Source organism: Ostrea edulis, chromosome 6 (genome assembly GCF_947568905.1).
Source record: "Ostrea edulis chromosome 6, xbOstEdul1.1, whole genome shotgun sequence".
In the NCBI taxonomy this organism is placed as follows: Eukaryota; Metazoa; Mollusca; class Bivalvia; order Ostreida; family Ostreidae; genus Ostrea; species Ostrea edulis.
In genome coordinates, this window is record NC_079169.1 from 45,129,639 (window position 1) to 45,144,368 (window position 14,730).

The 14,730-nt window shown below is 34.3% G+C and overlaps 1 protein-coding gene across 44 annotated transcripts in view; it reads right to left on the reverse strand.

Moving 5' to 3' along the window:
* Positions 1-6,825: 6,825 nt before the first annotated feature.
* The window catches only part of LOC125683889 (CLIP-associating protein 1-like), a 94,650-nt gene continuing 86,745 nt past the window's right edge, over positions 6,826-14,730 (reverse strand). For all 44 annotated transcript variants that reach the window (XM_056139693.1, XM_048925391.2, XM_056139698.1 and 41 more), the window contains one exon: positions 6,826-8,818. In XM_056139693.1, coding sequence (XP_055995668.1) covers positions 8,741-8,818 — 78 coding nt within the window. In that variant the 3' untranslated portion in view covers positions 6,826-8,740. The remainder of the gene's footprint in view (positions 8,819-14,730) is intronic.

The following is a 14,730-nucleotide window of genomic DNA, read 5'->3' on the forward strand; positions in this document are numbered from 1 at the left end:
GTTATCTGACTCCGGGTTTTTGGCATGCTTCATCCGACGTTTAGATTATGTTGAACATTAAGCAAACATATTTCTACATATAATCTAACACAATTCTCTCATGGTGTTTTACAGTCCTCCAATGCTGTGGTTTTCAGTCACAGCGATACTCCTTCTAGAACGATAGAAATCAAAATAATCACGCCAAACCATTATTTGACGTAAGAAAAGCGAGAAAGCTAGCATAGAATGTGCTACTGAAAACTTTTTTTTGAGGAAGTGCATTTTTATTCTTGGCAGATATTTTGATTTTAGTCCAGAGACCTGAGATAGATATTGTTCGGGAACTTGTTGATTTTATTTTCTCCGCTGGCCCCAACAGCATTATAGTTTGATTATCTTTTTATTCTATCTTCAATGATACCAAATAAAATTTCACATGAAGTAGAATTACACAAAATAAACAAATTGATTGTTAAAAGATAATATAACCCCCAAAAAAATCATTTAGAACTATTCTATATTTCAAAATCAACTTCAGACAATATGTCAATTAATTAACTTTCCATATTTCTTGAATAAGACGTTAATCCACAAGACGTTGCTTTTCCTTGATCCATGGCGGTGAAGTTCCTTACACAAAGTTCATGGCCATTCAGTCAATGACAATTACTCTTATACGATATGATAATGAATAATCTTGTCAACAGAGATCCCCAACCAATTCTTTATTGCTGTAAGATATATGTAATTCATACTAGTATCCTTGAATTGTCTTGTAAAATAACACTTAGAGAGAATCCTGCCCATTGCTCTATCTTTGTTCATTTATGAAGATCAGTTTTCTTTTATCGATCAACTTTTCACTAAAATGAAACACTAGCTCCGAATATTAGAGACATCAATATATCATTTTGACTTAACTGTCATGGAAAAGTTAAATGAAAAAGAATGGAGCAAAAACTAGTAGAACGATGGGTAGGAACGCCTCCTGGTGATCAACGTAAAAAAAAATGTAGATAGCTAGATTCAGCTTCGAACAAATGTTCTCTAGTTTTCAAATGAGAGAAAGATTTGTAAAGCCATTGTAAAACTTCTAATGGCTGAAGATGTGGCGATAGTAATTGGAAATTATAGCGAGCGTAAGGAGATAATTTAACCTGCACAGTGCCTTATAGTCATTTCCATTACAAAGGGCGATCAAGCTGAAAAATGCCTTTCTCATAGTTCAGTATTTTAAAAAGTGAATGTACCTCTGATGTTGGGGCGATCTTTATCAGTCACTTCAAACAACCTCTGCATTTAACTCTATCTGCTATTTTCACTATCTATCGCCATATAAGGTCCAGTCAAAGACTTTCATGCCACGATACACCAGAAAGATATTAATGATGAGTGAAGGCATATCTATTACCAGACAAAAAAGTTTATGAATGTTGATTTTACCAAGATTTCCGTAATATGAAAGAGCAACAGAAAAATAGATGTCTAGAATTTAATTGATGGCATGTAAAATCCATTACACATTCAAAGCAGCAGGAGACAACCCGAAAATTACGATAAACATGACATAAATGATCGAAAGAGAATATCAAAGCATCATAAACTGACCTGAACTTTGACGAAAGATGTTTCGATCTCATATCTATCACAATAAAACACATGTAGTCTATAACAAATTAATGAACTCGGGTGTGACCTTGAAGCGAGTCTCCATACAATCGGAACTAATGAGTTCAGGGTGGTATTCCATATGACGGATTCTCTTGACAAGTATCCGGTATGTTCATAGGATATGTGGTAGTAAACTTGGAAAATTATCCAACTAAGAAGAAATCAGCATACACGTCGTTCATTTATTTACATGTGCATGTATTTAGAAATGACCCTTTCATAAAATCTTTGCTTTTCAAAGTTGTGTTACCCCTTCGCTGCTAATTCAATACTTTGTTGACTTGTTGTATAAGTGTGCTGTGTCACAACTTGCAGTCACCACTTCCAAAAGTGTTCTGTCACTCCAGGAGTACAACACCTCCCCGTGGTACAAACCGATACTAGGCACCATAGTCCACATGGGTATAAGTGAAATGAGATGAACTGGTTTTGGAGAATTCTGGTTAGTCACTGGAAAATCTGACTTTAGTCTAAACTTGGCATAAATGAGAACACAGAGGCAGAAGTAGGCAATTCCAATGAATGATGGGAGTAGTTCTGGAAGGAAAGGGTACTGAGGCCGTCAACGAGAATGGGATGAGAATGTGGAGATGCAAGCACTAAACAACTAGTAGTGATAGGCGGAATACTCCATCAAACATACACAAAATATACAGGGAAATCCCGGAACACTCCATCAAACATACACAAAACATACAGAGAAATCCCGGAACACCCCATCAAACATACACAAAATATACAGGGAAATCCCGGAACACTCCATCAAACATACACAAAACATACCGAGAAATCCAGGAACACCCCATCAAACATACACAAAACATACAGAGAAATCCCGGAACACTCCATCAAACATACACAAAACATACAGAGAAATCCCGGAACACCCCATCAAACATACACAAAGTATACAGAGAAATCCCGGAACACTCCATCAAACATACACAAAATATACAGAGAAATCCCAAAATGGAAAGAGATAAAACCCAGATAGATCACGTGACGATAAATGGATGATACACACTCTCCCTACAAGAGCAACGAGTGCATATGATATCAACGATGATCATGAATTTTAAATCGTGTGGACGTCCAAATCAGGATCAAGCTGTATAATTAGATGCTAAAACGTTAACTTGGAGAAAATCGAGGCTATAAATAGATAAAGGTACCAAAGAAAGGGTTGACAAAAGAAAAGAATTAAAATATTTCGTTCCGAAGTAGACTACCGGTACATTGCTAGTGGAACTCGTCTATGTGACGTATACCGGTTGATCAAACAGCTAGCCATTAATCAGACTGAGCACTATCTTTCCATGGCATATACCATACTCAATGACATTTAAGATGAAGAGATGTTGACAATAAGGAAAACATTTCGAAGAACTACTCAGTGCTCCCGTAGAAGAAGACATTTTGGATAGATGCAGTATAGAGGAAACACAAGTTTTATGAGCTCTCGCTTTTGCAGCCGGAAAGCCGGGGTTCGATGCTCTATCCACTATTAGCGACTGTTATTTCGTCTAGTACCGGCATTAAATATAATAGTCACGTTTTTTTTAATATGACCATAAAAACGAAGGTCCCGTGTCATGATAGGTGTCGGCACGTTAAAGAACCCGCGCTGTTACGGCTGTACTATACGTAGGTCAAAATTTGTGGCACTTCACCCAAAGCTGGTGACGTCTAGAACTACACGAGTGAAAACCTGGAATATGATAGAGTGGGACGTAAAACAACATACAAAGAAAAAAATAATTAAAAAAAAAAAATAATCAAACAAAATAGCCTCACACATTACTGAAGAAGTGAAAAGGACCATTACCCAGATATATCACCAGTCTATACTGAAGAAGTGAAAAGGACCATTACCCAGATATATCACCAGTCTATACTGAAAAGGTGAAAAGGGCCATTACCCAGATATAACATCAGTCTACACTGAAGAGGTGAAAAGGGCCATTACCCAGATATAACATCAGTCTAGAATTACAGAAGGAAAATTTCAGCGCATGAAGTAAATATCTTTCAACACCATGCAAACAGGTAATCCAATCAAAATGGTTGAGACAATTCCAAGTTCATATATTTAGGGGTCCATGTTTGCCCAACTCTTAATTTTGTAATCCTTATAGGAGTTATCAGATTGATCACTGTTCGTTATCTTCACCTTTCATCTAAATATGTCTGATGTCTGTGTCAACTGAAGTATCGTAATAGACAAATTCAAAGAATTGGTAGAAAACAAGTTGAAAGGTGAACAAGCTGCTGTGAGAAAGGGAAGATGAACACCATTGTAAGTTTGAATTTACATGAATATCCAGAAAACATTGTTGACTCGTGTATAGAGTCAGAAGGTCCTGCATCACGGTATGCGTTAACACAATAAGGAACCGCCATTACTGCGGCATTGAGTGACACGCATAGGCACTTCACCTATAGTACAGCTGTCTTAATATGAGTGAAAAAAATCCGAATGACACATAAAACAACACACTAAAACAAAATTATTGCACTTCTTAAATAGTCTTCTACATCTTTTCCGGACTCTTCATTGAATGTAACTAGTCGTTTGTTTAGTGTCAATGGCCATTTCTTTTATTCTCTGTTCAGGCTGGTTTACATATCTGTTTCCTCTTGTAGATACGCATGGGATGTAGATATTTCTGTCAACCATCTGCAGAATCAAGGAATTCTAAGTGACTAAACATGATTCACAAGATTTCTCTTCTTTTGTCCGATGTTGATGTGCCTGTAACCAGTCAATAACCAGTAAAAACAAAGGAAATATGATACATCCTTGTAGTACTCCTGATCTGACCTCAAAGGATTCTGAGATACATAAAGTTATTCAAGATGACACTTCATAAAAAGCTGTTACAGAATGTTCGCATCAATGAATTTTTTCTTGGTACTCAATGATTGGAGTATTTTCCATAAAATTTCTCTGTGCACACTATCGAATTTTGGTCGGTTCTGTAACACGAAGAGATCTGTCTGTGGTTTGAAGTAAAGTATTCGTTTTCTCTGGTGAGAGGGGGTGCAAGAATGCATGTATTATGTGTTCTTTTTTCATTCTGGAATAAAACTTGTAATGATGTAGTGTAATGGAATGTGAATAAGTTTAAACATATTCCATTACAATATCAATACATTGAATACATGTAAAACAAATGATCACAAAATGTTGACTTTTTACCTTTCGGAGATGGTTGACTGTCAAGTGAAATATAACGGTCCCGGGGGTAAATTGATACGGGACTTTTCTGAAGTTATATGCGAACTCACGGAACATTGCATTCAAAAGACCAAATATTGCAGTGTAACGAAGAGAAAACCTGTGGGTTCCGACGATGAGGCGGATTATTCAAAAGCATGCACTATCTTTCCGACACAGGAACTGGTAAGGAAATCAATTTTTGTCAATCTAACGCAATCGAATTCAATTGTCTAATTTGCAAATTTTCAGTCATTCTCAATCGGTACAATAATGGATCGTGCAGTAAACCATGGGACTTTCACTTGGTAGATACGAAGTCATTTGGTATCGAGAAAAGTGTGAGCCATATAGAAAAAGTAACCACACTAAATAATGGTATAACGTTGTCCCCGGGAAGGAAAAGGAGAGGAGTTATTGGAATGTTGGATGTGCATGTACCATGTGTATACAGGAAAAGCCTGGAAATGGGATGGAACGGGTGGAGAAGTGCTGAGGTTGCAGCCAAATATGACAATACTTCGCATACCTCTTCAATTTTAAAGTAAATTCAGTCCAACCCTTTGCAGTAAATATGCGTTGTCGTAGGCTGTTGGTCCAAATGTCAAAACAATGCGATTGCTTTTCAAACTTAAAATCAACGACCAACTATAAAACTGGCTATTAATTCTAATGTTGATGAATTAACGTTATAGATTTAATTCAACAATGGACGTTTCACATTCTAAAGGTAACTCAGCGTTTTGCCTGTTTGTATTGTTTCATGCCACTTCAAGAATAGGTGCCACCCTTCCCGCGTGGGTTCCTCAATAAGTGTGTATATCTTGCATCTAAACAGAAAATCCTAGCTTTAGAGCTAGATCAGTAGTGCGATATTTATTTTTTGCACCTGCAATACAAAATTCCGAAGTTAAGAACTTTTCCTCTACATCCAAACGGGATTCGAAAATGGGGACAATTCCCCCGTATACTACATTTTAATAACTTGTCTCAAAGAAATATAAACTGCAGAAAAGATAAAGTCAACAGCCCATGGGAGTTTTGTAATGTTCCGTCAATAAAGCACTGGGTGGTTTAAGTCCTAGTTTCCCGAGACATGGGCCCTTTGATTTCACCAGTTTGTGTGGTATGGCCTCCAACTTACTCTGTAATAGCATACACACCAACAGATCAAATGTATGCTCTTATGGCTATGTGTAGAAATAAGGCCATCGACAGTTACGCAATTCAAGAAAAAAAAACTTGGCTTGTCTTTCGTTGAGAATTACACACTAAAAGTCCTTAAGGTTGGGTGTAACACGTGTTGTGGAGTACGTAATCCGAATACTTTAATGGTTAAACAATGTAGTAGACAGCAATTTACTAATGATTTTTTGTTTAGAAAATCCTTGAAGTTTAGCATCAGCAGTTATAATCTCCTTGGGTTCATCTTTGGATATAAATGATGCTGTCTAGTTAATGATGGGTGGCAATATTTATATATTTTGTTAAGTCCTATTCTTAGAGATGATATAGAAAGATGATATCAAAGCACATTATCATATATGCAACGTCTGCCTCCATCAGAAACACACTTTATTCAACATGTTAACAAGTAGACCAACACTTGTACAATTTTCAGTTGATTGAAGTAATATCGAGGTCAATAATCTTATCACCAGAACACCCGAGGTCTTTTATACCCGTGTGGATTTGGCCTTGACTAAACATGAAGTTTGAACTATCAATTTGTACACACAGTACAACACTTGATTTTGGAAAGAAATATATTTTTGAATGATTTTCTGCAATCTAATTCATACAAATATGAAAAACCTTTCCCTTACCAAATGCAATATAGACACAAAGACACCTATCTGCAGTTGCAATTCTGCAGCTTCTCAGTCGTAAATATTGGGACAGCATGACCTTCAAATACAAAACTGCAGCTAACACAGATGAAACACAAGAGAGTGGTCACTTATTATGATGACTTTATTCATGTCAGTCATGAAGATATACATATCATAATCAATAAAGAATCGTACATCAAAAGCATTTACAACTCAATTCATGCATGTTACACAACCATACGTGACAATGACCCCTTTACCCTAGCCGGATCCTCCATAAATTCAGGGTCAGGGGGACAAGCTTACACAATAAAGACACATTTTCTTACACAGACACAACAACGGTTAACAATATACAACATTGTCAGTTTCCTCCGAATCCAGAAGCCTATCAGCTCATCTTTCTGTCTGAGAAAGGTCAGATTTATGTTAATTAGTTTGCTTATCAATGATATGGTGAATTACAACATGCAAATTGTGCATTGTAATTTCATTCATAAGGGAATTTTCACTAAGGTTGCTGAGAACTTCCTTTGTAAACTGATACAGTTATGTTTAAACAGAGACATGTGGATGATGATGCAGGATAAAAACTGGTGATAAGGTAAACTACTTAAAAATAGTAAAAAAGGTCTACAACAAACCCAATAAATATCTGTACAGGTAAAAAGGAATATTTTATTTAAGTGATACATGTATTAAACGGTGCATTATACTTCTTTACAGTATTATATACTTGCTTACATTTCTCTGAAGGAAAAAAGAAAAATATAATTATGAGACCCTAAACATGACCCTGCTGTAATTCCCAATTCTTTAACTTATAGATCAAACGATGAGACAACTTTGACAAAATTTCTACTGGCAAGAATTATTCTCTCTGGAATAGTTTAAATATATAAATGGATTTAGTACTTTTTACTGTTAGTACAGGTTAATACATTCACATTACAAGGAAACATACACTAGCAATCTACACAACTCATGAATCTTTTTCTTGTATACCTGAAAGACACAGTTTACATGATTCATAATCATTTTTTCATTACTTCACAGATTTCAAGAATGACTCCATTTCAAATTTCCTTACAAACAGTCTAAAATATATCTGATTCTATCTATTTTCTTTTGTTCAAAAAGCTGTAATTTTGCAGCATTCAATTCAATGACAACAGATTTCATCAACATAAACCTAACTTTATTCAAGGTTTTCATTCCTTTAATAGTGAGCAATCACCATCTCAAAGACCCTCTAACAATGGTTTAGCTCCCCTTGTTAGTTTTTTCAATCACTTGTTCAAATACTGGCCTCACACCCATTACTGTTACATGATGATAAAACATACAAAAACAATTTTTTTTCGGTGAGGATATTATCCCAACAAGAGGAATACACCCTATTAGCTGACATATTTCTACAATACATACTTGTGAATACGTTCCTTACAAAGTCAATACATCATCAGTTGAAAAGTAGAGTTACACTTGTATAATTCATTTTAGAATACAAAACGTGTGCCTGTAAGTACAAGTGAATTTCTGTATGTGATAATCAAATCTGACAATAAAACATTATATAAAGTAAATCTTTGTAAAGTGCTTCCCAATAGAGATACAAGAAATATTTACACAGGTATAAAATGTGACAGGCTATAAGATACACTTTCTGTTTTATTTCCCTTGCCGAGAAGGAATCATCCTTGTGAACACACTTAAGAAAAGTCTGTAACATCAATCTGTTTTCCTGATACAACATAGACTTCTGGTGTCAAGCGAGGCATTGAATTACAGTGTGCAGCTAAACCCACACCCAAGTGACTCCCACAACACAAGCCTTTTTAAGATATGTCAACATCCTTGAAATGCTAAGAGTCCTCGACTCCAAAAACACCACAGAAATAAATATGGCTTTTTATGTCCCTAGCAATTTTCACATTTGGACATCTTTTTGTTCACTTGGAATAAACCATTAAATCTCCTCAGTGGAATGGTATCATCCATCTTTATGGCTATGTATTATGTTGCTAAGGGGTTTGCCTCACGTATCTAAGGAGGATGCAGAAGTACCACTACCGGATTGCTGTGCTCTCTTGATATATAGATTTAAAAGCTTTACCTGAAAAATATAATCAAAGCATTAACAATAAGAAATTAAAGATAGCTCATTACACCAAAATTTTAATTATTGGCTCGTTAAAATACCTCATATGAAGTATGGTTTCTTCATCGAAAGAGTGATACAAGCTCTCAATTACAATTTTTTTTGGGTGATTTTTCCCAAAATGATTAAATAAAAAGGTGTTTTGTATGCAAAAAAATTAGTGTCTAAATTTTGCTGTGATTTGATGCATGATATGAATTTCTAATAAAACATGCCTAAAATACTTGGAAAGACATTCTATTTTTTTGTTTAGATAAAAAAATATCTCTGAAAATTGAAAACTTTATTTGTTAATAATTTTTTTTTAATCTACAGCCAAAATCTTCAAAAAACATGTCAATTAGAAAAAAGATATATTGGGCAAATGCAGTCTAAAAAGAAATTGAAATAAATGGTCAACTTTCAGAAATATTGCAATTTTCAAAATTTGAACCCCGGTTGGAATTATGACAAAGTAGTTAGAGAGAACAATTGTAATCATAAAAACTGAAAAGTGCATGCAATTAGAAACAATATGATTATTTTAGTAATTAATTTCTAACAAATTTGATCAGCATTGGTACTTTTTTCTCTCATTTGGTTCAAATCTAAGTAATAGGGATATTTCTTAAATTTGGTCATTCAACTGCAATTTCATTTTAGAATACATTTGTCAAATACATCTTTTTGTTTCTTGAAGGTTTTTGATAATAGATTTAAAAAATATTAACAAAAAACCTATTTTCATCAATATTTTTTTATTAAAAAAATCTGAACATTTACACGAGTGTTCGTCACAGGTTTGATTAGACATTTATATCATGCATCAAATCAAAGTGAAGTTGGATTTTAAAATCTCTTTATTTGCAACATAACTGGGCACTTTTTTATCATAATGGAAAAAATGCCCAAAAAATTGATAGCTTGTATCATTCTTTCAATGGTGAAATTATGCTTCCTAGGGGTACTTAAATGAGCCATTACATAAAATTTTAGTGTAATGAGCCACCTTTATCATATAAATAACTTTATATCTGAAACTCATTGCCATTATAAGTTTCATTCCCCTTTTCAAAGTATGAAAAATGAAAAATATTAAATATAAACAAGATTGTGTTTGTGAAACATTAATGCCCCCGTATAGCAGCAAAGTTGATAATGGCCAAGGTTAAAGTTTTTCAAAAGTAGGCAAAACCTCGAGGTCAAGGTCATGAGTTAAAACATGTTGCAACCTAATAAAAGTTCTTATCAAAAGGAATGCACATGTGAAACAGCCATTCAAAAGTTTTGTTTGAGGTTAAAGTTTTTGAGAAGTAGGTCAAACCCAAAAGTCAAGGTTGCAAGGACAAAGATTTTGGTACCAAAAGAAAGGTATTGTCATAAGTAAAACACATGTAAATTATAAAAGCTCTATCACCATCTATTCAAAAGTTATGGCCTGGGTTAAAGTTCTTGCGGACAATCAAACCACGAACTATATATACCCCCCCAAATGGTTAATATCGGAGACTGAACAAGTTCAGTATCTCTAAATTTGTTCTAGTTCTTTGGTCTTTAAGGTGCACACAATATGAATTCAAAATCACAACTTTTTAATGACCTTAACACCTATATTTTGTTATTTAGCAACAAAATAAAGCTTACGTTACTATTCATACCTCACACCACGAAATGCTACCCTCAATAGACAAAACTATCTAATGATTTCACAAATTGAGAAGGCAAGTGAAGTTTTCTCAGGTTTTCTTTTCTTCCATTAGATAAGCACCACTATACATCAACCTTAGTAATAGCTTGCACTAGCTAATCCAACAACAAATCACATTATTAATGTAACTTAAATTACAGACGCCATAATTTTTTAAAAATATCTCAGTCGAAAATCTCAGATTTATGAGATATGTCATACCCAACCTGTATTCAATAATGGACCATAATTTCATAATTTCTTATCTTCTGAAATTTAAAAAGAGATACACGGGTGTCATTGCTTTGATAGAGGTAATAAGAAGACCCATAAACAAGCTTGTTTTGTTACAAGAGGCCTCTTTAAACTTAGAACTAAAATAATTCTGTTATCAGAAGTTATTTTCAGAATAAATTTTTAGTCAAGACAGTGATTAATACTGTCAAACATTTAATATTTGGAATTCTTGGTGATTTTGTCTATCAGAAAGGGAAGTTATTCATTTTTAATCACTGGAAGCTAACAGGTAAGAAAAATATCCCCGTGCTGCAATCAATTTCATTTGGTATTTGAAGTTGAAGGGCTGGCAATAAAAAGATAGAATGCACCATTAAACCTGAATATGGCATGAAAACTTTGAGGAAAAACACTGATCATAATCTCTTCACAGATCACTTTGAACTCCTCAAGACTTCATAAAATGCATTTTAATATTCATTGACAAAATTTCATCTTTGTGCAAATTTCCCCCCAAACACAAGGGCACCATGATGAAATTTGACAAAAGATGTGTACCCCATGCTGATTTCACATCATAATAGATGATGGGAGTATGATAATTCTGGCAAAACAAGAGAACAGTATGCCAGTAAGCTTAACACCATTTACTCTCACTTTGAAGCATCTTTAAATAAAGTATATGGAAAGCCAATGACTGCTTATTCAATGATTTTATGATAATATTGAACACATCCAATTGTTTTTAAATACTCCATATTCACTATCAAGTACAATGAAAAAGAAACACCAACTAAAAGAGTAAAAAAAAAAAAAACCTTCATTTTAGATAAACATGAATACTAGTTATAACTTGTATGTACTTTTTTCTAATCTTGAATCCCTCACATTAAATTCCAGAGAGACCATTGCCCACTTCTGTTGTTAAGTGATTTACAATGCATGAAATGGATGGCTTCTACAGCAGATAATAATCAACCTGTTCAGAACAAGAGACATGATTTGAGAACACCACTTCACTGTTTTGACCTCCCTAGATGTTCAGAGAAAACAATCCCCTTAAAGCAAAGCCTCACAGCTTCCTTAAAACAAACAACTTCCCTTCTGTTTACCAATTTATCTACGCAAAAAGTACAAATCAATTTTACGGTGTAAAATGCCTCTCTGCCAAGAATTACACAGGTTTGACAGATTCTTTAAAACTATTCATCGTAATCAATTTACCAGGTATCCTGGGAAATCACCCCCTACAGTAAATTTGGTGTGGCTCTACAGTGGTCTGTCATGCCAGTGTTCAAATAATGGTCATATACCTAACTCTCTCATAATCCTCTTGGTTTGTATGACATAAAATGTATCAAATACATTCTAGCAGATGAAGTTGCCACCCCCCCCCCCCCCCCCCTTTCCCATAAATCACAGCATACAGCACTATATACTCTGAAGAATTAGATGTACTTGGAAAAAAAGAAAATGGACTCTATTCACAAAAGTACAGTTTAGAATCTGTTAAGGTATTCCATGTATAATGAAAGGATAATGAACAATTTTGAAGGATTTAGATCAACATAAAAGTTTATTGTTAAATAATGATGAAAGTGAAGCAGATGAAATTCACATGAGTGGTAAATGATTAGAAGCTGACCTTTTTAAGAGTTGTCTGCCCTTGGTAAAAATAAGAAAAATCTAATTTTCTAAAAATGTGTGTGGTCAATGATTAATTTTATTTCATAAATTCATAAAAAGAAAGTATATGTAACTTTCTACCAAGAGATTAGTATGAAAATATAATTTGTTTTTAAAATATTGTAATAAAACATGCTTTTTCCATATACTTCAATGTTAAATTCTAGGTGAAATAAATCAAGCAGAAAACAAAATTTTGAAAATTCCTATGGTGGATTATTTTTATTTGATGAACCCTTCAAAATGATACCATGATAACAAATATTCCACCATCCATTTATTATATATGAAATATGGTCATTATACATTGAATACCTTAAAAGGACTTCCAGCCGAATTGGTGGACTAACAGTATACTCATTGTTGAAAAGAGCAGAATTTTAGTTACCTCCAAAGATATTGTTACCCAGTGTTGTGCAATAGTACAATACTACATAAAATAAGCCAAAAAATGAAGCCATTAGAGATACAGGCCATTAGAGATGCAGGTAGTGACATTGACCTTGGATGTATGCCAAGCAATATGGATCATATGCATGTTGATGTGTATCAGCCTACCATGTATAAAGTCTGAGAAGTAAAGCATTCTCCAGTTATCTGTTGTACAAAATCTTGGAGATGCATAAAACCTGTCTGACCTGGTAGTGACCTTGACCTTGAACAGTGACCTGCTAAGCAACAGGGATCAACTGGACATTGATGTGAATCAAGTATGAAGTCTGTGAGGTAAAGTTTCTCCAGTTATCAATTGCACAAAATGTGGGAGACTGACAAACATGTGCAAAATGCCTCTCTCCTTCAATGAAGGGGGCATAATAAATCTATAATCAAAACTGACTAGCCCTACACATGTGAATTCTAGCATTTAAATGAATATGGCTTTACTTTGGCAACATCAACAAGGTGAAAGACTAGTACCATATGCATTCACATATATAAGTCAGGGTTTTTGGGAAGTAAAATTTTGACTCTGAAGTCTACATGTATGTGTAACTTATGCATACATACATACTAAAACTGGAATTTTTTTCTTGCTGTGCAACTTACCCATTGTGACATTTGATGGTGTTTTTAATGCTTTAATGTTGATTTAATCAGTAACATATCACCACTAGTAATTGTTTGAATAGTAAAAATAATAATTCAGAGTACTTAACACAAGCCACTGCAATGTTATTCGTGAAAATATATTTAATTCATCATTTTTACATGTTGTCTTGATGTGAACATTTCATGAAGAATGAGTCTGATCACCAATAGTAAAGTACATACATTGGTATTCCATATTTCAATAATAACTGTACAGTAGGAAACTAGTGGACTAGATATTCACTATATATTAACATTCGCAGCATGGATGGTGTGTGCACCCCCCCCCCCCCCCCTTATTTTCGAGCAATAGTCACCTATGGAAATGACATAGAAGTTATGATTGCAAACGTTTAACACATCAAGTTTAGTTTAGAAAATCAGTATATACACCCAGGGGTGCATGAGGCGAGTTGCATGGGATACATTGTAAAGTCAGGAATGATGTGGCATATTTATAATTGTGAAGAACTAATTTCAGTTTTAAACTTTTCGAGTTACTGTCCAGAAACCATATTTGTCTGAAGTTTTCAATCTATTTTCGGTTACTGTGACCTTGACCTTTGACCTCCAAAATCAATAGGGGCCTTGCTTTGCTGGTATCCAACAATATATCCAAGTTTCATTTGATTCAAATTAAAAGTTTTCGAGTTATCCTCCGGAAACCTTTTTTTTTTTTTTTGAATTTTAAATCTATTTTGGTCACTATGACCTTGACCTATTTTCTCCAAAATCAATAGGGTTCTTCCTTACCTGGTAAATAACAATATCTTTAAGTATCATTTGATTCGGATTTAAACTTTATCAGTTATCATTCGGAAATCTAATATTTCTGAAATTTTCATTCTATTTTCGGTCACTGTGACCTTGACCTTTTTTCTCCAAAATCAATAGGGGTCTTCCTTATCTGGTACCCAACAATATATCAAAGTTTCATTTGATTAGATTGTAAACTTTTCGAGTTATCATCCGGAAACCAATTGTTGACGCCCAACCGCCCGCATCACCAAACCAATAGCCGAGTTCAACTTCGTTGCAACTCGGCTAAAAATGTCATTACAACAGCAAATATATTGTTTACTAAGCATAGTGCGTAAATGGGAAGGACTCCACACATACATTATAAAACCCCATTTTGTTTACATGAAATTGCTATGCTATATTTAGTATTTCATCTTTGGCCAATAGA